Below are 19935 nucleotides of genomic sequence, written 5' to 3' on the forward strand. Positions count from 1 at the left end.
GCCACTCGGAGACTACAACCCCCATCTGATCCGGCTCCGGGTATCCCCCAAACAGCACTGGCCCAGGGAGCGCGTCATAGTCAATGCCTAGAGAGGATGGTGCAGGAGTATCTCCAAGTGAACATCGAAGCCATGACTGTGTCACTGGACCCTTGCTCATTTTGGTATTCCAGTCTGGAAAAATGGCCGGAGCTCGCCACTCACGCCTTGGAGATCTTGTCATGCCCTGCAGCCAGTGTTCTCTCTGAACGGTGCAGCTTGCTTCGCAGCTGGGCTACTATGCCCAAAGTATTGCCTAGGCTAGATGCAGTTAAAAATTCTACGCTGACTAGCAGACACTGAAGCTTTGGAGCAGACCTCTGAGTAAACAGCTTTTCAGACTCAACCATCTGTGTTACCCCAAGCCATAGTGTATGTAGTTTCTTACAGTTAAAAGGGGGGGGGGAGCGACCCAACCCACCTGGAATTGACGATGCCAACGTCACGTAAAACACAGCAAGGGGACTCCAAAAAGAGTCTCCATTTTGTGGAAGTGAGCACACAGCGACCGTGCCCTCTGCAGAAGGCCATCTAGTCCGGGATAGTGGGCTAAAAATTGCTGGACAACCAGGTTCAACACGTGAGCCATACAAGGCACGTGTGTGACATTGCCCCGGCGAAGGGCCGCACCCAGGTTTGCAGCATTGTCGCACACTGCCTTCCCTGCTTTCAGGTCCAGTGGAGACAACCATTCATGAAACTGGTTCTCCAGAGCTGACCACAACTCCTCAGCTGTGTGACTCACAATTCCCAGACATTTTAAAGTAAAAACCGCCTGATGACGTTGAGCCCTGCTGCCAGCATGGTAAGGAGGTGTGCAGAATTACTTCTGCGCAGTTAGAAAGCAGGTGGCATTACCAGACAGGCTTTGGGTGCAGGTGGAGGACCGAGAGGAGGTTGAGGAGGCAGAAGCAGTGGAGGAACTTCGAGATAAATAGGATTGACGCACAACTCGTGGGGACGGCAAGACTTGGACAGCAGCCCCTTGTCCTGCTGTCACCATAGTTACCCAGTGCCCAGTCAGCGACATGTAACGCCCCTGTCCATGCCTACTCGTCCAAGCGTCTATGGTGAAATGCACCCTGTCACACACAGAGTTTCTCAAAGAAGCCGTGATGTTGTGTGCGACATGCTGGTGGAGCGCAGGCACACTTTTCTTTGAAAAGTAGTGCCGACTGGGCATCTGGTACTGGGGCACTGCGACGGTCTTTTACTTGTCCACATCTGAGGGACCGAGGGCTGGCTGTTGTGCTTAGACGGGGTTGAGTAGGGTGTCCCCGGCAAACTGCCGGTCTGTGAGGAAGATGCAGGCGGAAAAGTTAGGTTGCCTTGATCCAAAGGTGGTGCTCTGGATGTCGGAGAGCGCTCAACACCAGCTGGTGTTTCCACTTCCAAATGAAATGATGACCTGCCAATCACACTGGCTGTTGCGGGTAAAGAGGTGGCAGGTCTGCATCCAAAAACATGTGTGACTGCTGTCCCCCCAGTCACAGAGGATGAAGAGGCCGCAGATGCACAAGATGGGGCAGACGGTGGTTGGCCCGGCCCTCTAGGCCGCATTGTAGCACAGCGAGCTTCCCACTGCAACTTATGCTTCATATCCATGTGACGGTTCATGCATGAAGTACTCAAACTATGGATTTTTTGGCCTCTACTTAGCTTTTAGTATCAAATGTTACAGATAACACAAGTTGGGTCATCCTTATCGATCTGAAAAAATGCACAGGCTATGCAAGGCTTAGAGCCCATGCGACCTGAAGAGCCACCACGACTTGTGGTCAGAGGCACAGTTGTGTTTGAGGATGCAGTTGTTGACGTGCTTCCAGTGCTCCGTGTCTGTCCAGGAAGGCGCAACCTAACCTCGTCGTCACTAGCATCCTCCTCCACCTCCTCTGCTGACCTCATCGACTGGCTGACTGTGGGTTGACAGTAAGTGGGATCTCGAACCTCGTCATCATCACCCTGTGTGTTCTCACACCCGTCGTCCTCAGAGCCAACCTCTTCCTGCCCTGACCGAAAACTCAAGTTGTCGCTCCAATCAGGTATTTGAGTCTCATCATCGTCTTCATCATTGTCTCCACCAACAGGAGTTACAGTTTGGGAACGAGGGTATACATTATGCTGAGAACCTTCTTCATCTGGTCCTGGATCCGGCTCATAAAGATTCTGGGCATCAGTGCAGATCATTTCCTCGTCTGGATTCACAGAAGCTCTGGAGCAGACCTCTGATTCCCAGGCTATACTATGAGTAAACAGCTCTGCAGACCATCTGTGCTACCCCATACTCAGACGGGCAGCTGGAGACTTGGGAGCTGTGAGGAAGCAAGTGCGATTGGGGTGACACCTCTGAGGACTGGAGTATTTGTGATGTTGAAGTTGAGGTGGAGGAGAGCCCACTTAAAGGAGCACTTGATATCCGTTGAAGCACCTGCTGTTTTTGTGCCTCATCTGGAATTTGTAGCGATGGGCGTGGCCGTAAGAAAGGGATCGGATCACATTCTCCACGAAAAGAAGTAGACATCTTAGTTTGGCTGGAAGATGGTCTTTCTTCTGCAGATGTTACTGTTGCTTTAACACCTACCCCACGGACACAACCTTTTTTTCCCTTCCCAACACGCCTATTCCCCTTTCCACCAGCAGCAGGCCTTTTGCCACTCATTTTGGAGGATAACTAATTGACAACTCTATAGTTGTTTGCACAAAAAACGATGGATGGAAACCGAGCAGAGCTGAGTGGCCAAACTGTGGTACTAGCCCAAAAGGATTGGCTGGGTTAGAAGCAGTAAAACAATTTTATTACATACACAGGTGGTGGAGCTTGGTATAGATGGCCTAATACAATGAGTACCACACACTGCTCTAGGCCCAAAATTATTTTCCGGGCTAGATGCAGCTAAAAATTATTATTAATTTCAAAGCTGGTGGAGCTTAGTATAGATGGCTTAATACAATGAGCAACACACACTGCTACTATGCCCAAAAGGTTTTACTTGGCTAGGTGCAGTAAAAAATTCTTAGCTAGATTTAGCCAAATGCTGTGAAAAACATTTGCACAGCACTAAAACAGACCTGCCTGGCAAAAAGTCCTAGGAAATGCTGTAACCTAGCCCTCAAAAGGGCTGGAATTACAACTAGTCCCTACTCCCAACCTACAGTATCTGTCTATTTAAGAGCAAATTCGCTTGCAATTCACACAGTTAGAAAGTATAGCGCCCACAGCAGCAGCAGTGCCGTCTAACACTCAGCTGCAGCAGTGAGAAAATGGTGGCGACGGGGAAAATGGCTTGGTCTTATAGGGCAAGGACATGTGACATACACTGCCAATGACACATGCCCTTGCTTGTGTGAAAAAAAGCACTTCGCTCCGTGTGTGCGCTGCTGATAGGCTGACAGATTGCACCTCCCCACTGCAAATGCGGGAAAGAGAAAAAAAAATGGAGATCTTCATTATTTCTGCAGAGATCCATCCCCTGCCCCTCCCCCCACCCCGCTGTACACTCAAACTGCGTATTAACATTAATTTTCATCATTACTGAGAAAAAATCCAGTTATGATTTTGGTGCACGAACAGTTATCGAACATAACCTCGAACAGCCGAATTTCTCTCAAATCGTTCGTGTTCGCCGAACGGCTCGAACACCGCCCAAAACAGCTCGAATTTGAGATTGGCGAACAGTTCGAGTCGAACAACGCTCATCTCTAGTCCTGATAGTGGAGGCCGACACTATGCATGTGGCCCTGGTGCCGGTCTTGGATTGGGGCCCAGGAGCTTCACGTTATGCCTTTCATGATGAGATTGGTGATGGCCCTACTGTCAAGCGCCTTTCCCCTTCTTCACCACTTTGCCCAACGCCATCATGCACAGGCCTCATCTATCCATTTCTTCTATTTTGCTGACATAAAAAATTGTCTTGTCACCCATAGCAACCAATCAAAAAGCCCAGCCTTTATTTCCTAAACTTGCTATGGGAAACTAGGCCCAGGTTTTCTGTTGGATGGTTTTGCTATCATAGAGAAGAATGGCTGCTGGTTGCTATGGATAAGGTATATGTTATATGCACATCCTTAGCAACAAGTCCAGACTGTCTCTTGTATCTCCCACCATACATCTCCTGCTATTTCACTACGACATATAGAAATAAAGAACTTCCTAAAGATGAGACTCCAGGCAAAAATGGAATACATTTAAAAAAAACTTTATTTAATTTTTTTACAATATTAGATTGCTGTAAAATAGTAATTTCGTATTTCCAAGTGACCACTAAATGATTTATTTTCTATTATAAGCATATTTACCCACACCTATATGAACCATGTGAAAAAGTAACTGCCCCCTCTCAGAATGCTGTCACAGCGGTTCCTGCTATCCCTGGCCTTTTGTAAGACAAGGCTTTGTTTGGCCAGACATTTCCACTGCATGCAGGGAAGATATACTATTGTCACTTTTAAGGGGTTGTCCGGCCTTAGGCTACAAGTCTGCAGTTACGCTATGTGACTGCAGACTTGTGAATACTCACATTGCGCTGTAAGGATTCTCGGGTGCAGGTGCTGGGAGCGGGCGATCATGTGACGTCAAATATGCAGTATGCATACTCACGGCCACATTCCGACTAGACTGTATCCGTCCTCGCTCAACACACTTGCATTGAGCGAGGCCACACACATGTAGTTGGAAAGTGACTGCATGTATGCAAATCACATACAGTACTTGTAGTCAGACGCCCGCCGCTCTTGGCGCTGGCATCAGAGAACCCTCACAGCGCGCAATGAAAGTGATGTGAGGATTCACAAGTCTGCAGTCACATAGCATGACTGCAGACTTGTAGCTTAAGGATAGACAACCTCTTTAACAAACAAAAAATACACCAAACTTGTGCCTCGCATCTAATTTTTAATCTATTTATTATGTGTTTAAAACACTGTTGGCATTTGACTTCAAAAGTGGGCATGTCTTTGCGGAGAGGGGTCTGGTCTATGCTGCACCAACGAGCTGCATTTTTCTTCCCTTTTGCTGCATTTGTGGGTCACTATTTTTAGTATTATTTTTTATTTAAACAGTGAAGCTTTTTTCCACACCATCTCCCATATGCTTTTATATAGAACTGGAAAAACGCATGAAAAAAACTTCTTAGAAATTGTCAGTACAAAAAGCCACCACCAAAGATGCGTGAAAAAAATAAAAGCTGCAAAAAAATTATGTATGTAGAAATGATATAAACCCTATGGTAAGTAGTTACAATTTTGCATAAGGCCTGTTGGCATGAAGTGGAAATCCATAATTTGATATAGAAGATACAGTATAAGATCTCACGTGATCTCAAACTCAAATTGCCACGCAAAGGTCTCAAAGGTTTTTAATAAAAGAAACAACATTATCCATAGCCAGCTTTCCAGATACCACCTCAGGTTGACCAAAGAAACTGACAATTGCATGGAAGCCATCTTTAACATGATACCATGTGACCGGGACTCCATTATCTTCCAGCCGTTTCTTGTAGAGTATCCCATCATCGCGGAGAATATCAAACTCACATGTTAGTATGTAGGCCTGTGGTAATTGCCGGATTACAGCATCATCGGAGAACAATGGAGAACATGGAAACTCAAGAGCTTTCTTAACATTTACATAAATGTCTTCATTAAAGGGCGCCATGATGTGAGGTTTGTAGCCTTTGACCTTAAATTCCTCAGAACTCAACCACTTACTTAATTTTTGTCTTGTCTCAGGAGGAACATGGCTGCCCTTTATCAGTTCTTTCGACAAAGACAAATCGCCACCTATATATGTCAATGAGGAGTGTAACGCAAGTGATCGGAGGTACAAAGGGACCATCTTGTTTTGTTGATATGAGGGTAAATTGAAGTCCGCCATCTGGACCACTGGGTATATCATCACCTGGGCAAGAGGTTTTGGAAGATCTAATCGACCCACAAGTGCTTGACAAACCGTAGCTGTTAGATTGCCCCCGGCACTGTCTCCACATATGATAACAGAAGAAGGATCGACTCCATGATCTTCTGCCGTCTTCAGAAAGTGAACTGTAGCTGTGAGACAGTCATCAAATGCAGCTGGGCATCTGTGTTCTGGTGCCAGGCGGTATCTAAAATTAGGCGAAAAATTTGTCATTGGGCTTGTAATATCGAAATCATGATTCAGTATCTGGATAATAAAGGATCCCCATGTGCATTCTTTGCAACCTCCACCAAGTATTCCAAATTTGGAGGTACTTTGCATAAGGTATTATTAATTACCCCTGCAATATTACACAATGAAAAAGAGCTGCGGTCAAGCTAGGTCCTCGAGAATAAGAGCCGCTGTTTGTTGCTACTCCCAGTCCTAAGTGCTAAAGTTTAGTCCTGAGTTGGGAAACCCTTCCATTACTTCAAAACACTTTAAAAGGGTACATGGATAGGGTTTGTCTTACGTAAACCACATTTTTTAATAATATTACTTATGAGATTAAGGAAGGAAATTCTAATTAATTTTATTATGGCAACCATTCATGTTGCAGCCTTTTCATTACAGTGTTTGCCTTGGACAACCTCTTGACTACTACAGACAAAAAGTGGAACAGTTGCCCAAAACAACAGGTCATGTCATCTTTTATCCAAACTAGTTGTCACAATACCTACAACCTGATTCCCTTCTCATTGTCACTACTGTCCATCATTAATTTAACGATAACGTAAGAAAATTATGACACCTTACCCAACAGAGACAACCACGGCACCAGAATTTTTAGTGATGTGCAGACAGTAAAGGTCATAGCGGTCTAAAACCAAATAAACAAGACATTAGTTCCTGACATTCTTCCATCAATTCTAAAAGAAGTCTCCAATATGAGAACACATTAAAAATTCTCTATTTCCCACAGCAACGAAACCATATAAAAAGAAAGAGAAGATGCTATATGCTGTAAGCGATAAGGTAGAGAGCCGGATATCAGATATCTATAATAAAAAAAATAACAGTGTTATATACAAAGCACAAATGGAAATTATAGAGAACTAACTAACAATGACAGTCTGGTATAGAAAGGAGAGGGTCCTCCCTTGCGGGCTTATAGTCTACAGCAGAGGTCCCCAACCGCCGGTCCGCGGACCAGGACCGGGCCGTTGGAGTTTTTCAGCCGGTCCGCGGCACCGCCACAGACAATCACTAAACATTGACAGTGTGCTCTGGTCTGCGGTGGCTCAGAGCACACTGTGTGGGGTGGATGCTGCCCGCTGTTCTAGACTCCCGCAGGGTAGACCTGTAGAGGACCTGTGATGACATCAAGGTACATAACTGTGATGTCACCACAGGTCCTGAAGCAGGATGAAGCAGGGGCGGAACTACCGCCCGTGCAGCCGGTTCATTGAACGGGGGCCCCGAGGGAGAGGGGGCCCCTCCAGCCTCCAGCAGGGCCGCCATCAGGGCATGACTGCACTGACTCCAGTATGGGGCCCGGCCGGTAGGAGCCCCCTCGGAGCCCCCCTCTTGTGCATCTCTCTCCTCATGGGGCCCCCGGCCCCATGCAAAGCGCCGGGTCCAGGACATCTCATAATTCCTCTGACTTCCGGTCATGTGACGGCGCCGTCACATGACCGGAAGGCAGGAGAACCTGGTGTCAGCGATTTGGACGAGCGCCAGGATTCTGCAGGGATCGCATGGGGGTAAGTATAACAAGTTTTATTTTTTTTTAAATACAATTAACTAGGAGTGGGGGGAATGGGAGATGCACATGGGGGGAGGGGAGAGATGAGAGATGCACATGGGGGAGGGGAGAGATGAGAGATCCACATGGGGGGGAGGGGAGAGATCCACATGGGGGGGAGGGGAGAGATGAGAGATGCACATGGGGGGGAGGGGAGAGATGAGAGATGCACATGGGGGGGAGGGGAGAGATGAGAGATGCACATGGGGGGGAGGGGAGAGATGAGAGATGCACATGGGGGGAGGGGAGAGATGAGAGATGCACATGGGGGGCAGGGGAGAGATGCACATGGGGGGGAGGGGAGATATGAGAGATGCACATGGGGGGAGGGGAGAGATGAGAGATGCACATGGGGGGAGGGGAGAGATGAGAGATGCACATGGGGGGGAGGGGAGAGATGAGAGATGCACGGGGGGGGTGAGAGATGCACGGGGGGGGATGAGAGATGCACGGGGGGGATGAGAGATGCACGGGGGGGATGAGAGATGCACGGGGGGGATGAGAGATGCACGGAGGGGATGAGAGATGCACGGGGGGTGGATGAGAGATGCACGGGGGGTGGATGAGAGATGCACGGAGGGGGATGAGAGATGCACGGGGGGTGAGCTGCACATGGGGGGGTGAGAGATGCACATGGGCGGGGGTTATGTTTACATAACTTTGTTGCCTTATGAAGGGCGGGGGGGGCCCCCAAAAATTTCTTGCACAGGGGCCCACTACAGTCTGTGTCCGCCCCTGGGATGAAGTAAATGCAGCTGAACAGCAGCTGTCAGGACAGCTGCCCTGTCCTGCTGCAGGGCGTGATGGGGCCTCAGTGATGCGGCTCCTGGCACAGCACATTATGTGGGGCTCCTGGCATAGCTCCTGGCGGGGACCTGGTCTACACTATATGATAAGTATGCACTAAACTCCAAATCCCTCCATTACCCCGCCCCCATATGACCAAAGCCCCGCCCACCCCACCCCCTCCTTGCTGGGCCATGGAAAAATGATCTTGCTTCAAGCCGGTCCCTGGTGCAAAAAAGGTTGGGGACCACTGGTCTACAGGATAACGGGGAAGGAAACAGTAGGTTGGGGGATTTGTGGGAGCTTCGTGGTGAGGTGGCAGCAGGGTCAGTGCGGGCTGTAAGCTTTCTAGAAGAGATGGGTTTTCACGTTCTGTCTGAAAGTTCCGAATGTACAGTACAGACCAAAAGTTTGGACACACCTTCTATTTTAAAGATTTTTCTGTATTTTCGTGACTTTGAAAATTGTACATTCACACTGAAGGCATCAAAACTATGAATTAACACATGTGGAATTATATACTTAACAAAAAAGTGTGAAACAACTGAAAATATGTCTTATATTCTAGGTTCTTCAAAGTAGCCACCTTTTCCTTTGATGACTGCTTTACACACTCTTGGCATTCTCTTGATGAGCTTCAAGAGGTAGTCACCGGAAATGGTCTTCCAACAATCCTGAAGGAGTTCCCAGAGATGCTTAGCACTTGTTGGCCCTTTTGCCTTCACTCTGCGGTCCAGCTCACCCCAAACCATCTCGATTGGGTTCAGGTCTGGTGACTGTGGAGGCCAGGTCATCTGGCGTAGCACCCTATCACTCTCCTTTTTGGTCAAATAGCCCTTACACAGCCTGGAGGTGTGTTTGGGCTCATTGAACTGTTGAAAAATAAATGATGGTCCAACTAAACGCAAACCAGATGGAATAGCATGCCGCTGCAAGATGCTGTCGTAGCCATGCTGGTTCAGTAGGCCTTCAATTTTGAATAAATCCCCAACAGTGTCACCAGCAAAGCACCCCCACACCATCACACCTCCTCCTCCATGCTTCACGGTGGGAACCAGGCATGTAGAGTCCATCCGTTCAACTTTTCTGCGTCGCACAAAGACACAGTGGTTGGAACCAAAGCTCTCAAATTTGGACTCATCAGACCAAAGCACAGATTTCAACGGGTCTAATGTCCATTCCTTGTGTTCTTTAGCCCAAACAAGTCTCTTCTGCTTGTTGCCTGTCCTTAGCAGTGGTTTCCTAGCAGCTATTTTACCATGAAGGCCTGCTGCACAAAGTCTCCTCTTAACAGTTGTTGAAGAGATGTGTCTGCTGCTAGAACTCTGTGTGGCATTGACCTGGTCTCTAATCTGAGCTCCTGTTAACCTGCGATTTCTGAGACTGGTGACTCGGATAAACTTATCCTCAGAAGCAGAGGTGACTCTTGGTCTTCCTTTCCTGGGGCGGGCCTCATGTGAGCCAGTTTCATTGTAGCGCTTGATGGTTTTTGCAACTGCACTTGGGGACACATTCAAAGTTTGCCCAATTTTTCGGACTGACTGACCTTCATTTCTTAAAGTAATGATGGCCACTCGTTTTTCTTTACTTAGCTGCTTTTTTCTTGCCATAATACAAATTCTAACAGTCTATTTAGTAGGACTATCAGCTATGTATCCACCAGACTTCTGCACAACACAACTGATGGTCCCAACCCCATTTATAAGGCAAGAAACCCCACTTATTAAACCTGACAGGGCACACCTGTGAAGTGAAAACCATTTCCTGTGACTACCTCTTGAAGCTCATCAAGAGAATGCCAAGAGTGTGCAAAGCAGTCATCAAAGCAAAAGGTGGCTACTTTGAAGAACCTAGAATATAAGACATATTTTCAGTTGTTTCACACTTTTTTGTTAAGTATATAGTTCCACATGTGTTAATTCATAGTTTTGATGCCTTCAGTGTGAATGTACAATTTTCGTAGTCATGAAAATACAGAAAAATCTTTAAATGAGAAGGTGTGTCCAAACTTTTGGTCTGTACTGTATAAGTGTGGAGGAGAGAAGGAGGTCTTTAGAGGACTGGAAGTTACATGTTGGAAGATATCGGGAGATTAGTTTGGAGATGTACTGAGAAGATAGATTATGGACAGCTTTGTAGGTCAATGCTTGTAGTTTGAACTGGATATGTTGGGGAATTGGTAGCCAATGAAGGGATTTGCAGAGGGGAGAAGTAGAGGAGTATTGAGGAGAAAGGTGAATTAGCTGGACAGCAGAGTTAAGGACGGACTGGAGAGGTGCGAGAGTGTTAGCAGGGACGCCACAGAGGAGGATATTGCAGTAGTCGAGGTGGGAGATGATGAGGGTATGAACTAACATTTTAGTAGATTCAGGGTTAAGGAAAGGATGGATTTTTGAGGTGGCGAGAGCTTGGATGTGCGGTTTGAAGGACAGGGCAGAGTTGAGGGTTACTCCGAGACATCGAAACTCCAGCACAAGGGAAAGCGTGATGTCATTTATTGTGATAGACCAGTTAGGGGTATTAGGTGAGATGGAGGAAATATGATGAGTTTTGTTTTGTCCACATTCAGGATCAGAAAGCGTGATGAGAAGGAGTATATTGCTGATAGACTCTCTGGGATTCTGGACAGCAGAGAGGTGACATCTGGGCCGGAGAGGTAGATCTGAGTATCATCAGTGTATAAGTGGTAATGTAAGCCATGGGACTTTATGAGTTGTCCCAGGCCAAAGGTATAGATTGAGAAAAGTGGGGGTCATAGGATAGAGCCTTGAGGGACACCGACAGAGAGATGGCAGGATATGGAGGTAGTGTTGGAGTGGGAGACGCTAAATGTGTGCTTGGAAAGGTATGAGGAGATCCAGGAGAGGGCAAGGTTTTTAATGCCAAGGGAAGAGAGGATTTTTACTTGGAGGGAGTGATCGACTGTGTCGAAGGAAGAGGACAGGTCTAGAAGGAGGAGTATAGAGAATTGTCTATTAGCTTTGGCAGTAAGCCATTAGTAATTTTGGTCAGGGCAGTTTCAGTGGAATGGTGGGGACGAAAGCTGGATTGTAGGTCATTAGAGAGTGAGTCACATGACAGATGGGAGGAAAGTTCAGCATCGACATGCTGTTTGAGGAGTTTGGAGGCAAACGGGAGCAGCGATATGGGGCGATAGCTAGACGTAGAGCTTGGTTCGAGGGATGGCTTCTCAGGATAGATGCGATCATGGCATGTTTGAAGGCAGGAGGGAAGGTACGAGAAGTTAGCGATAGGTTTAAGAGATGGGTTAGAGCCAGGATAAGCAAGGTGGGGAAGTTGGTAGGGGGTTGGGTGGGATGAGGTTGAGAGCTCAAGTGGTGAGGTGCACTGTGGAGAGGAGATAAGTAGGCTGTCCTTCAATGATAGTGGGGAGGAAGGTTATGGGTGAGGGGAAGTGGCCTGTTATACATAGAGGGTTGTGGTGAATGGGCAGTAAAGATTTGCCTTGTTTGGTCAATCTTATTTTTGAAATGTGTGGCAAGTCTTCTGCAAAGATTAAGGGTGTCGGAGGGGGCAGTGGAGGAAGTTAAAGGTGTTGTGGGATAAAGAAGATACAAGCGTGGTGAAGTAGTCTTGTTTATCACAGGTGAGGGACGACATGAATTTGAAAGTTGTTTGTTTGAATGTGGTGAATTCATCCTATGAGTGCGAGGACGCACATTCCGATAGGACTGGCAGTGCCTCAGAACCAAATCGGGGCACTGCTTCCTGTTGGTTTGGGGAACCGGCAACAATTTTAACAATCGGTTCTCCCAAACTGGTGGTAACCACCTCAATCCCACCCCTGGACTGTACCATTGAAATGAAAATACACTATTAGCCAAGCTGAGAATTCTGGTGGAGAATGGAGAATTAGTTTTTGGTTGAAAGAGTAATTGGCCTACAGCTATCCCATATGACGCTTTAGCATTTTTAGGATCATGGTTCATGCACCCTACAGAACCGTGTACATGGGGCCTGTAAAATGGTGCATGGAGTCCCTCATGGACTTCTATATTTATTTCTGTTATAGAGCCTTCCAAAATAGAGCCATATGATCTGAAAGCTGGCAACATCATGGATGATATTACAAAATCTCATCAACTTGCTGCAGAGAAAATCCGCAGCATAAATTGACCAGTGTTGCGGCTATGACATCCACAGCATGTCAATTTATGCTGCAGAAATTTCACCACGGATTTTACCTTTTTTGCAATATTTCTGATTTCTGCAGCAAAATCCACAGTGGATATTAAACCAAACCGAGACTAGGAGTATAAATGGCTTACAAAAGAAGATTGTTTATTAATAGATAAATATACAGTACAAAAATACATTTTAAATATCATAAATGTAGGAGAAGGGGAAAAAAAGTGCAAAGTGCATAAACCAAGGTCCCCCAAAGTTCACTGCATCCCATTCCAAATGCTGAGGAAGTTGCTGCCATCAAAATTTAAAGCCACACTCACCACTGCAGTAGTGGCCCAAATGGATGTGGGAAAACCCCACTTACCAGGTAGGAAACAGTATGTACTCACCGCAAAGTGGATGGGAAAGCAGGGAAGGGGGGAGCCTCAGGGTAGCAGGTGCACCTCGACGCACGTTTCGCTGTCCTGTAGCAGCGAAACGTGCGTCGAGGTGTGCCTGCTACCCTGATGCTCCCCCCCTTGCCTGGATTCCCATCCACTTTGCGGTGAGTACATACTGTTTCCTACCGGGTAAGTGGGGTTTTCCCACATCCATTTGGGCCACTACTGCAGTGGTGAGTGTGGCTTTAAATTTTGATGGCTGCAACTTCCTCAGCATTTGGGATGGGATGCAGTGAACTTTTGGGGACCTTGGTTTAGGCACTTTGCACTTTTTTTCCCCTTCTCCTACATTTATGATATTTAAAATGTATTTTTGTACTGTATATTTATTTATTAATAAACAATCTTCTTTTGTAAGCCATTTATACTCCTAGTCTCTGTTTGGTTTTATATATGCTGTGAGTAGGCTGTCTGGGTAAGGCCCAGTTATCCGGGATTCTAACCTGTTTTTTTTTGTTATTTGACATGTTGGCTGCTGTTTATAAAATCCACAGTGGAGTCTGTACAATTTTGTCGCTGCTGAAGAGGTGCAGGAGATAATTCCTCTCTGGACCTAATTAAGTGCTACTGTGTGCAAGAGCCATTCAACAAATGAATAGACAAAGTCAGCCCTTTGGAAAATGGATCAATCTTTAAACCACAGCTTTGATTTACTTACCAATACTTCCAGACAAGAATCCTCCTCCATGAAAGAACATGACTCCTTTTCTGCTACCAATTGAAGGAGATCGGGGCTGGTAGACTCTCACCGGCACGCCTCCAAATTGTAAATCTTTCTTGAAGATCTCTGGATCATCCTTCAGTGTAGATACAAATGATTTTTGGAGAAAACGAAAAAAACCTTCAAAGCTACATATTCCAAGTTTATCAAAAGCTGTTGCCTGTAGTGTGAAAGAAATACAACCTTAAAGGGATTTTCCATACTGTAGGTCCTACAACAGTCTGTTATTGACAAGCAAGTGGTGATTAAACGCTCAATTTTCCTGCAGTAATGACATTAGGAATATAAACTATTATTTTGCACTTATGAAAATCAGTGTGCCGCAAAAGTTTTGGGTAGGTGTGGAAAAAAATGCTGCAAGGTAAGAATGCTTTCAAAGATAGAAGTGTTAATAGTTTATTTTTTATAAAGTAAGAAAGCGCAAAGTGAACGAACAAAAGAGAAATGTAAATCACATCAATATCGGCTGACCGCCCTTTGCTTTCAAAACAACATCAAAGCATCAAATTCAGCTGGATACACTTATCACTTATACACAGTTTTTGAAGAAACTTGGAGGGCAGGTTGTTACAAATATCTTGGAGAACTAACCACAGATCTTCTGTAGATGTTGGCGTGCTCAAATCCTTCTGTCTCTCCATGTAATCCCAGATATACCGAATGATACTGAGATCAGGGCTCTGTGAGGTGGTATCATTACAGGACTCCTTGTTCTTCTTTACGCTGAAAATAGTTTTTAATGACTTTGGCCGTATGTTTGAGTGGTATTGCTGCAGAATGAATTTGGAGTCGATCAGATACCTCCATGATGGTAGAGAATGATGGATAACTTACTGTCTGTATATGTCAGCACTCAGGACACAGAGAAATAGGCAACACTGAGGACTGTAGACGCAGTGGTCGGCGGAGGACATTTAGTGCGGCATATGAAAGTCACATCATGCTTACTTCCCTTCAAAATCAGAAGATGTCCAGCAGCGCCATCAGATCAGAACTGGCAGCAACCAGTGGGAACCAGCTACACCCATCTACTGTTCGGAGGAGTCTGGCTAGAAGTGGTATTCATGGAAGAATTGCATTAAAAAAACAGACCTTCTACATGGAAACGAGACCAAGCGTTCCAACTAGGCAAGAAAACATAGGAACTGGACTGCAGAAAAATGGCAGAATGTGCTCGGGACTGATGAGTCAAAATGAGAAATACTGTGAAGCATGTTGAATGTTCACTGGAAGTTTGGGGCTACATTTAAGCAAATGGAATTGAGGATTTAGTAAGGCTCAATGGTGTTGCCAGTGCTAAGAAATACAGGCAAATACTTATCCATCATGGAATAACATCATAAATATATTATGCAGTGTGATAACGAACCCAAACATACAGCCAATGTCGCTATAAGAACTATCTTCAGGGTAAAGAAGAACCTTATGGCCTCTGCCCTCTGTTGTGCTCCATGTCAGGTTTTGCAAGTGGCCTGGCTTTCCTCTATGACATCATCTCCCTTGGTCTTTTAAGGACTGTTTGGATACACCCCTGTCTCTGAGTGTTTAACCAGAACTGAGTCCTACAGACTTGTGCTTGACTGTGACTTTAGTCCTGGGTTCCTGTTGTTTCTTCTGACTTCTGTGAACTCTTCATCATTCGAGCAGGATAACTCATCCCTTTGCTTCTTGAACTATGATTGAAGTCTGTTGGCAATACCTGCACCTGCTGCCTCTTAACTGATTACCTGCTGTGAACATCCTGAACTGTTATTGAAGACTATTGACATTACCTACATACCTGTTCCTGCTTCAGACCGGCCATCTTCCTACTTCTGTTATTCTGCCTCTGTGGCTTCCAGCGTGTCCTGCATTGCCAGTTTGTCTGCTCTTCGCATTGCTAGTTATCTGAGTCCTAATCATACCACATGCCTGACAACCGGCTGTGCCAATGCCCGGGGTCCATTTGTCTACCCTGACTAGTGGCTTCGTGGATCCACCTCACCAGATGACCTTAACAGGCCCTCACAGAGCCCTATTCTCAACATCATTGAGTCTGTGTGGGATTACACGGAGAAAGACAGAAGGATTTGCACAAGCCTCCATCCACAGATGATCTGTGGTTTGTTCTCCAAAATGTTTGGAACAACCTCCCTGCTAACTTTGTAACATTTTTCCAACACCTGCCTAAAATGTTTGCAATGCACTGTATATTAAAGGGAAACTGTTACCTCAGAGAACAACATTTACCTGCAGATATAAGGTTAGTCGGTAGATAAATAGAATTACAATGCTTCCTGGAAGCCGCCCGCTTTCAGTCATTGGGGCATGCACAAAGAGGCTACAGTCACCACCACAGTATAGTAAGCAGTGACTGAAGCCGCTCTTGCACGTACACATGACTGAAAGCTGATGGCTCCCAGGAAAAAATAGGTTAATTTCTCCCAACAGCCGCACTTTCAATAAGTCAGCCAGGAAGCACGGTAAGTCTGCAGGTAAATAGCGTTTTTCAAGGTGACAGGTTCCCCTTAACACTTCTACAGAGGAAAACTTTGCTGACATTGTAGCATACTCAGTAGCATTGAAAAAAACGACATAAACATGATAGACTTTAGTCTGGTGGTATAATCCAGGTCAAAAATGTGGTGGTGGCCCCCATCTTATCTTTTGAACCAAGAATATCTAACTCCCCTCAGATTGGAGATCTGACAGCGTATGCATGTGACCCCACCAAAACAGACACACATTTGGGATAACTGCGTCTGTTACTTCCCGTACAATTAAACTATTTCACTATTTATCTCTTACTTATTCCAATAAGGACTATCTAAACAAACCCTCACACGGCTCTCCAAAAAAATGTTATGGATCTCAGAATGTGGCAACCAAAAAATCATTTTTAAACGTAGTGCTTTGTACACAAGTAAAATAAAGTATATGAATAAAAAAACAGATTTTTTTCTTATGCTCAACCCTTTAAACAAAAAAAGGATTAAAAAGTGGTTAAAAATATGCATGCACCTATGAATAGTGCCAATGAAAGCTAAGGCTTGACCCACCAAAAAAAACAACAAAACATATAATCTATGATGCTAGTCACTACCCACGGAATAGCCGTGAGGCAGAGTGGTCAAGAGCTCCTAGGTTAAAAGCCAGGAAGGTACAGAGGGATAAGACAAACGGATAGTCAGGGGTAAAGTCCGGGGTCTGATAACTAAAGTGAGAATACATCAAAGGCAAAAGGGGTTATACAAACGGGTAGTCGAAAGGTAAATCCAAGGTCTGGCAACAAAAGATCAGAATATCAAAATACAGAGTAAGCACATCATTGAGTTAAAGCTACAATTGACAATGATCTGACATTGCCAGCCAATTAAATAGCCTGGCAATTATCCAGAAAGTAAAACACTTGGAGGAAACCCAAACACTACAGTGACAGCCCGACACGCACCTGCTATCCATAGGGCGGCTGAGCTGTCATTCACAGCGTCTCTAGGACACAGCGAGTGGCGGATTTGTGATACAATCCAGATTTTGTTTTTGTTTTAGTTTATTCCACCTCCCAAAATGCAGAATAAATAGTGATTGGAAAGTTGTATGCAACATAAAAGGGTAATAAAGAGAATCTGTCATCACGTTTTTGTTACCCCATCTGAGAGCAGCTTAATGAAGGGGCAGAGACCCTAATTCCAGAGATGTGTCACTTACTTTACTGCCTGGTGTAGTTTTTATTACAAATAGTTTTCTCTGCTGCAGATCTAACAGTGCTGAAATGCTGAGCCTTGTATAACCCCGCCCACATCACTGATTGGCAGCTTTCTGCTTATGCACAGTGTACATAGAAACTGCCAATCAGTGATAGGGGTGGAGTTGGACTACATGGCAGCAAGTTTACTAGTCCTCTAGTGATAATCTCAAGCTGAATAAACAGTGATTTTATAAAATTACAGCAAGCAGCCCAATCAGTGATACATCGCTAGAATCAGGGTCTCTGCTCCTACATTATGCTGCTTTCAGATTAGGTGGCAAAAACCTGGGGACAAATTCTCTTAAAAGAAAACTACAGCTTGTCAGGCAAAAAAATAAGTCCCCCCACAGCCTCATAGACTGAAAACTATAAAACTTATGGCTCTCAGAATACGGAGACAAAAATTTCTTGCTGTGTATTTTAGTGTATTTATTGTACAAACGTAATAACAGTATAGAACTTTAATATCACCGTAATCGCACTGTACGACACTATAAAGTTTATACTTTATTCTGTGGATCTATTTTTTTTTCTATTCCTACCCATAAAGATTTATTAAAAATTTGTAAATTTATTTGTATCCTAAAACGGGGCCAATAAGAATATGGCTACATCTAAGGTAAAACAAAAAGTTATAGCTCTTGTAATGCGACAATGAAAAACAAAGGTTCCTCTTAAAGATCCAGAATAGTCTTGTCCTGAAGAGGCTAACTGACTAGTAAGAGTGCTGAAAATGGTAGATTAGATAGATGCCCACCTTCCCTGGCACCGTGCCCACATACCCTCACCCAATTATGCCCCGTGATGTTTGTTTACTGTATCTTCACTGAAAACCATTAGAGAATGAGCTGTGTCTCCTCCAAATACAATTACAGGGCAGCAGCCAGTTACACTATTTCTGTATCATAAAAAAATGAAGCAAAAATAACAAAAAATAAAAAAGAAATATGATTTTGCCTTCGGAACAGCACAGTAATGGTTATGTAACAGATGCCTCTACCTACCCCAGTGCATTACTACATGATTGTTGCTTTTACTTGCAATTTTTAATGAAAAAAGTTTTCTCTACTTAAGTTTTAAAGGTAAATATACAAAATAATAGAAATCACAAAATGTCCTAGAAACTGAAATGGAATTTCATAAAATCCTAAACATTTTTTTGCAGCAGGAAAAACGGCTGCATGTAACGAGCATTTGGAGATTTGCAGAATTACAGATCGTGGAGAGAACGAGTTCAAATAAGTCCAAATACAAAACAAATAAACTCTCAGATTCGGGTTATGGACTCACCACGATCAATGCGGCAGTGGCAAATGTATGGAATGTCTGAAGAAATTTGGGGTTTGCAATCCCCGGGGGGTACTCTGCTTTTGAGGATTCATACCAAGTTATTCCTAAAAATATCAGAAGACACAAGAGGAGAAAAGCGCAGATTACACAAAGCGGAGAAGCAAATGCTCCAAACATCTCTGCAGCTTCTTCTTGTTTGTTTCTTCCTTCCACTTCCTGTTTCCTCTCAATATTAATTGCAGAGGATATCAGGCTCCTAAAGGAGCAGCTACAATCTGTATACTGACATTATCTGCTCTATGTCAGTCCAACTTCTCAAATGTTGAAGTGTCGAGAAGAACTTCTATGTGTGAGCTCTTCTGAAAATATTTCTCGCCTCAGGCATCTCGCACACATAATTAACCCCTTAAGTTCTCCATACCAGGGAAAAATATGTGCTATGTCGAAAACCAATTCATAGCTTATAATAAAAAAACACAATACAAATGAATTTAAGAAATTGGCCACAGTGCTTTAAGAAGAGTAGTTAAATACATTGCAATAAACCACCGAACAGCTTAACCGGTTTGATGTTCGATCATGTGTGTGCTGGGCCGCAGGCATGCCAGAGACCACATGGCCTTACACTAGCCTTTATCCCCTCTTGGGTCACCCCCCTCCTGCCCTCTGGGCTGATCCTAACTCCCCTCCCCTGGAGGGTTATAGCTAAATCTCCCAAAACCTTTGAAAGGTCATAACTCCTTTCTAGATGGTTCTAGGGCGGCGGTTCTGGCGCCATCAGATCTGGCCGGGACCCTGCTACGCGTGGAAACTAAACACAGCTTTGCTACCTAGCTTTTACTAGCTGTTCTATGTATCTCCATAGCCCTGGGTGCTAGAACGGATTGAGACCATGGAAGGAGTCCGTCCAGGGATCTCGGAAATATGCACGATATATGGCTAGGTCGTATAGTATCTCCATAACTCTTTATGAAACGATAGCTGCCTTAACAAAGCAATTTAGACCGCACAATATCCACATGGCAAGCAAGCCCTTTGTTCTGAGCTGAGCTGGCTCAAGATGTGAGATTTGTCACTCAGTCTTTT

General features: G+C 44.9%; 1 protein-coding gene across 1 annotated transcript; it reads right to left on the minus strand.

Annotated features, from left to right (window-relative positions):
- Nucleotides 1-4219: 4219 nt before the first annotated feature.
- On the minus strand, nt 4220-19217 carry LOC141172482 (arylacetamide deacetylase-like 4). Its single transcript, XM_073656747.1, has 4 exons — nt 18850-19217; nt 13770-13992; nt 6749-6812; nt 4220-6140 (listed from the first exon to the last, which is right to left on the minus strand). The coding sequence occupies exons 1-4, from the start codon at nt 19024-19026 to the stop codon at nt 5384-5386; spliced, it is 1221 nt and encodes a 406-aa protein (XP_073512848.1). The 5' UTR covers nt 19027-19217; the 3' UTR covers nt 4220-5383.
- Between the last annotated feature and the right edge of the window lie 718 nt (nt 19218-19935).

The sequence above is a fragment of the Phyllobates terribilis genome, unplaced genomic scaffold (assembly GCF_046119375.1).
Source record: "Phyllobates terribilis strain yellow unplaced genomic scaffold, ASM4611937v1 Scaffold_12__6_contigs__length_324123572, whole genome shotgun sequence".
Classification (NCBI taxonomy): Eukaryota; Metazoa; Chordata; class Amphibia; order Anura; family Dendrobatidae; genus Phyllobates; species Phyllobates terribilis.

Coding starts and splice junctions, on each gene's coding strand:
- LOC141172482 (XM_073656747.1), bottom strand. CDS start 19,026: ATGTTTGGAGCATTTGCTTCTCCGCTTTGTGTAATCTGCGCTTTTCTC. Junction 6,813..13,769: donor ATTCTTGTCTGGAAGTATTG/GTAAGTAAATCA, acceptor ATTTGGTTTTAG/ACCGCTATGACCTTTACTGT. Junction 6,141..6,748: donor GCCGTGGTTGTCTCTGTTGG/GTAAGGTGTCAT, acceptor GCCTAATTTTAG/ATACCGCCTGGCACCAGAAC.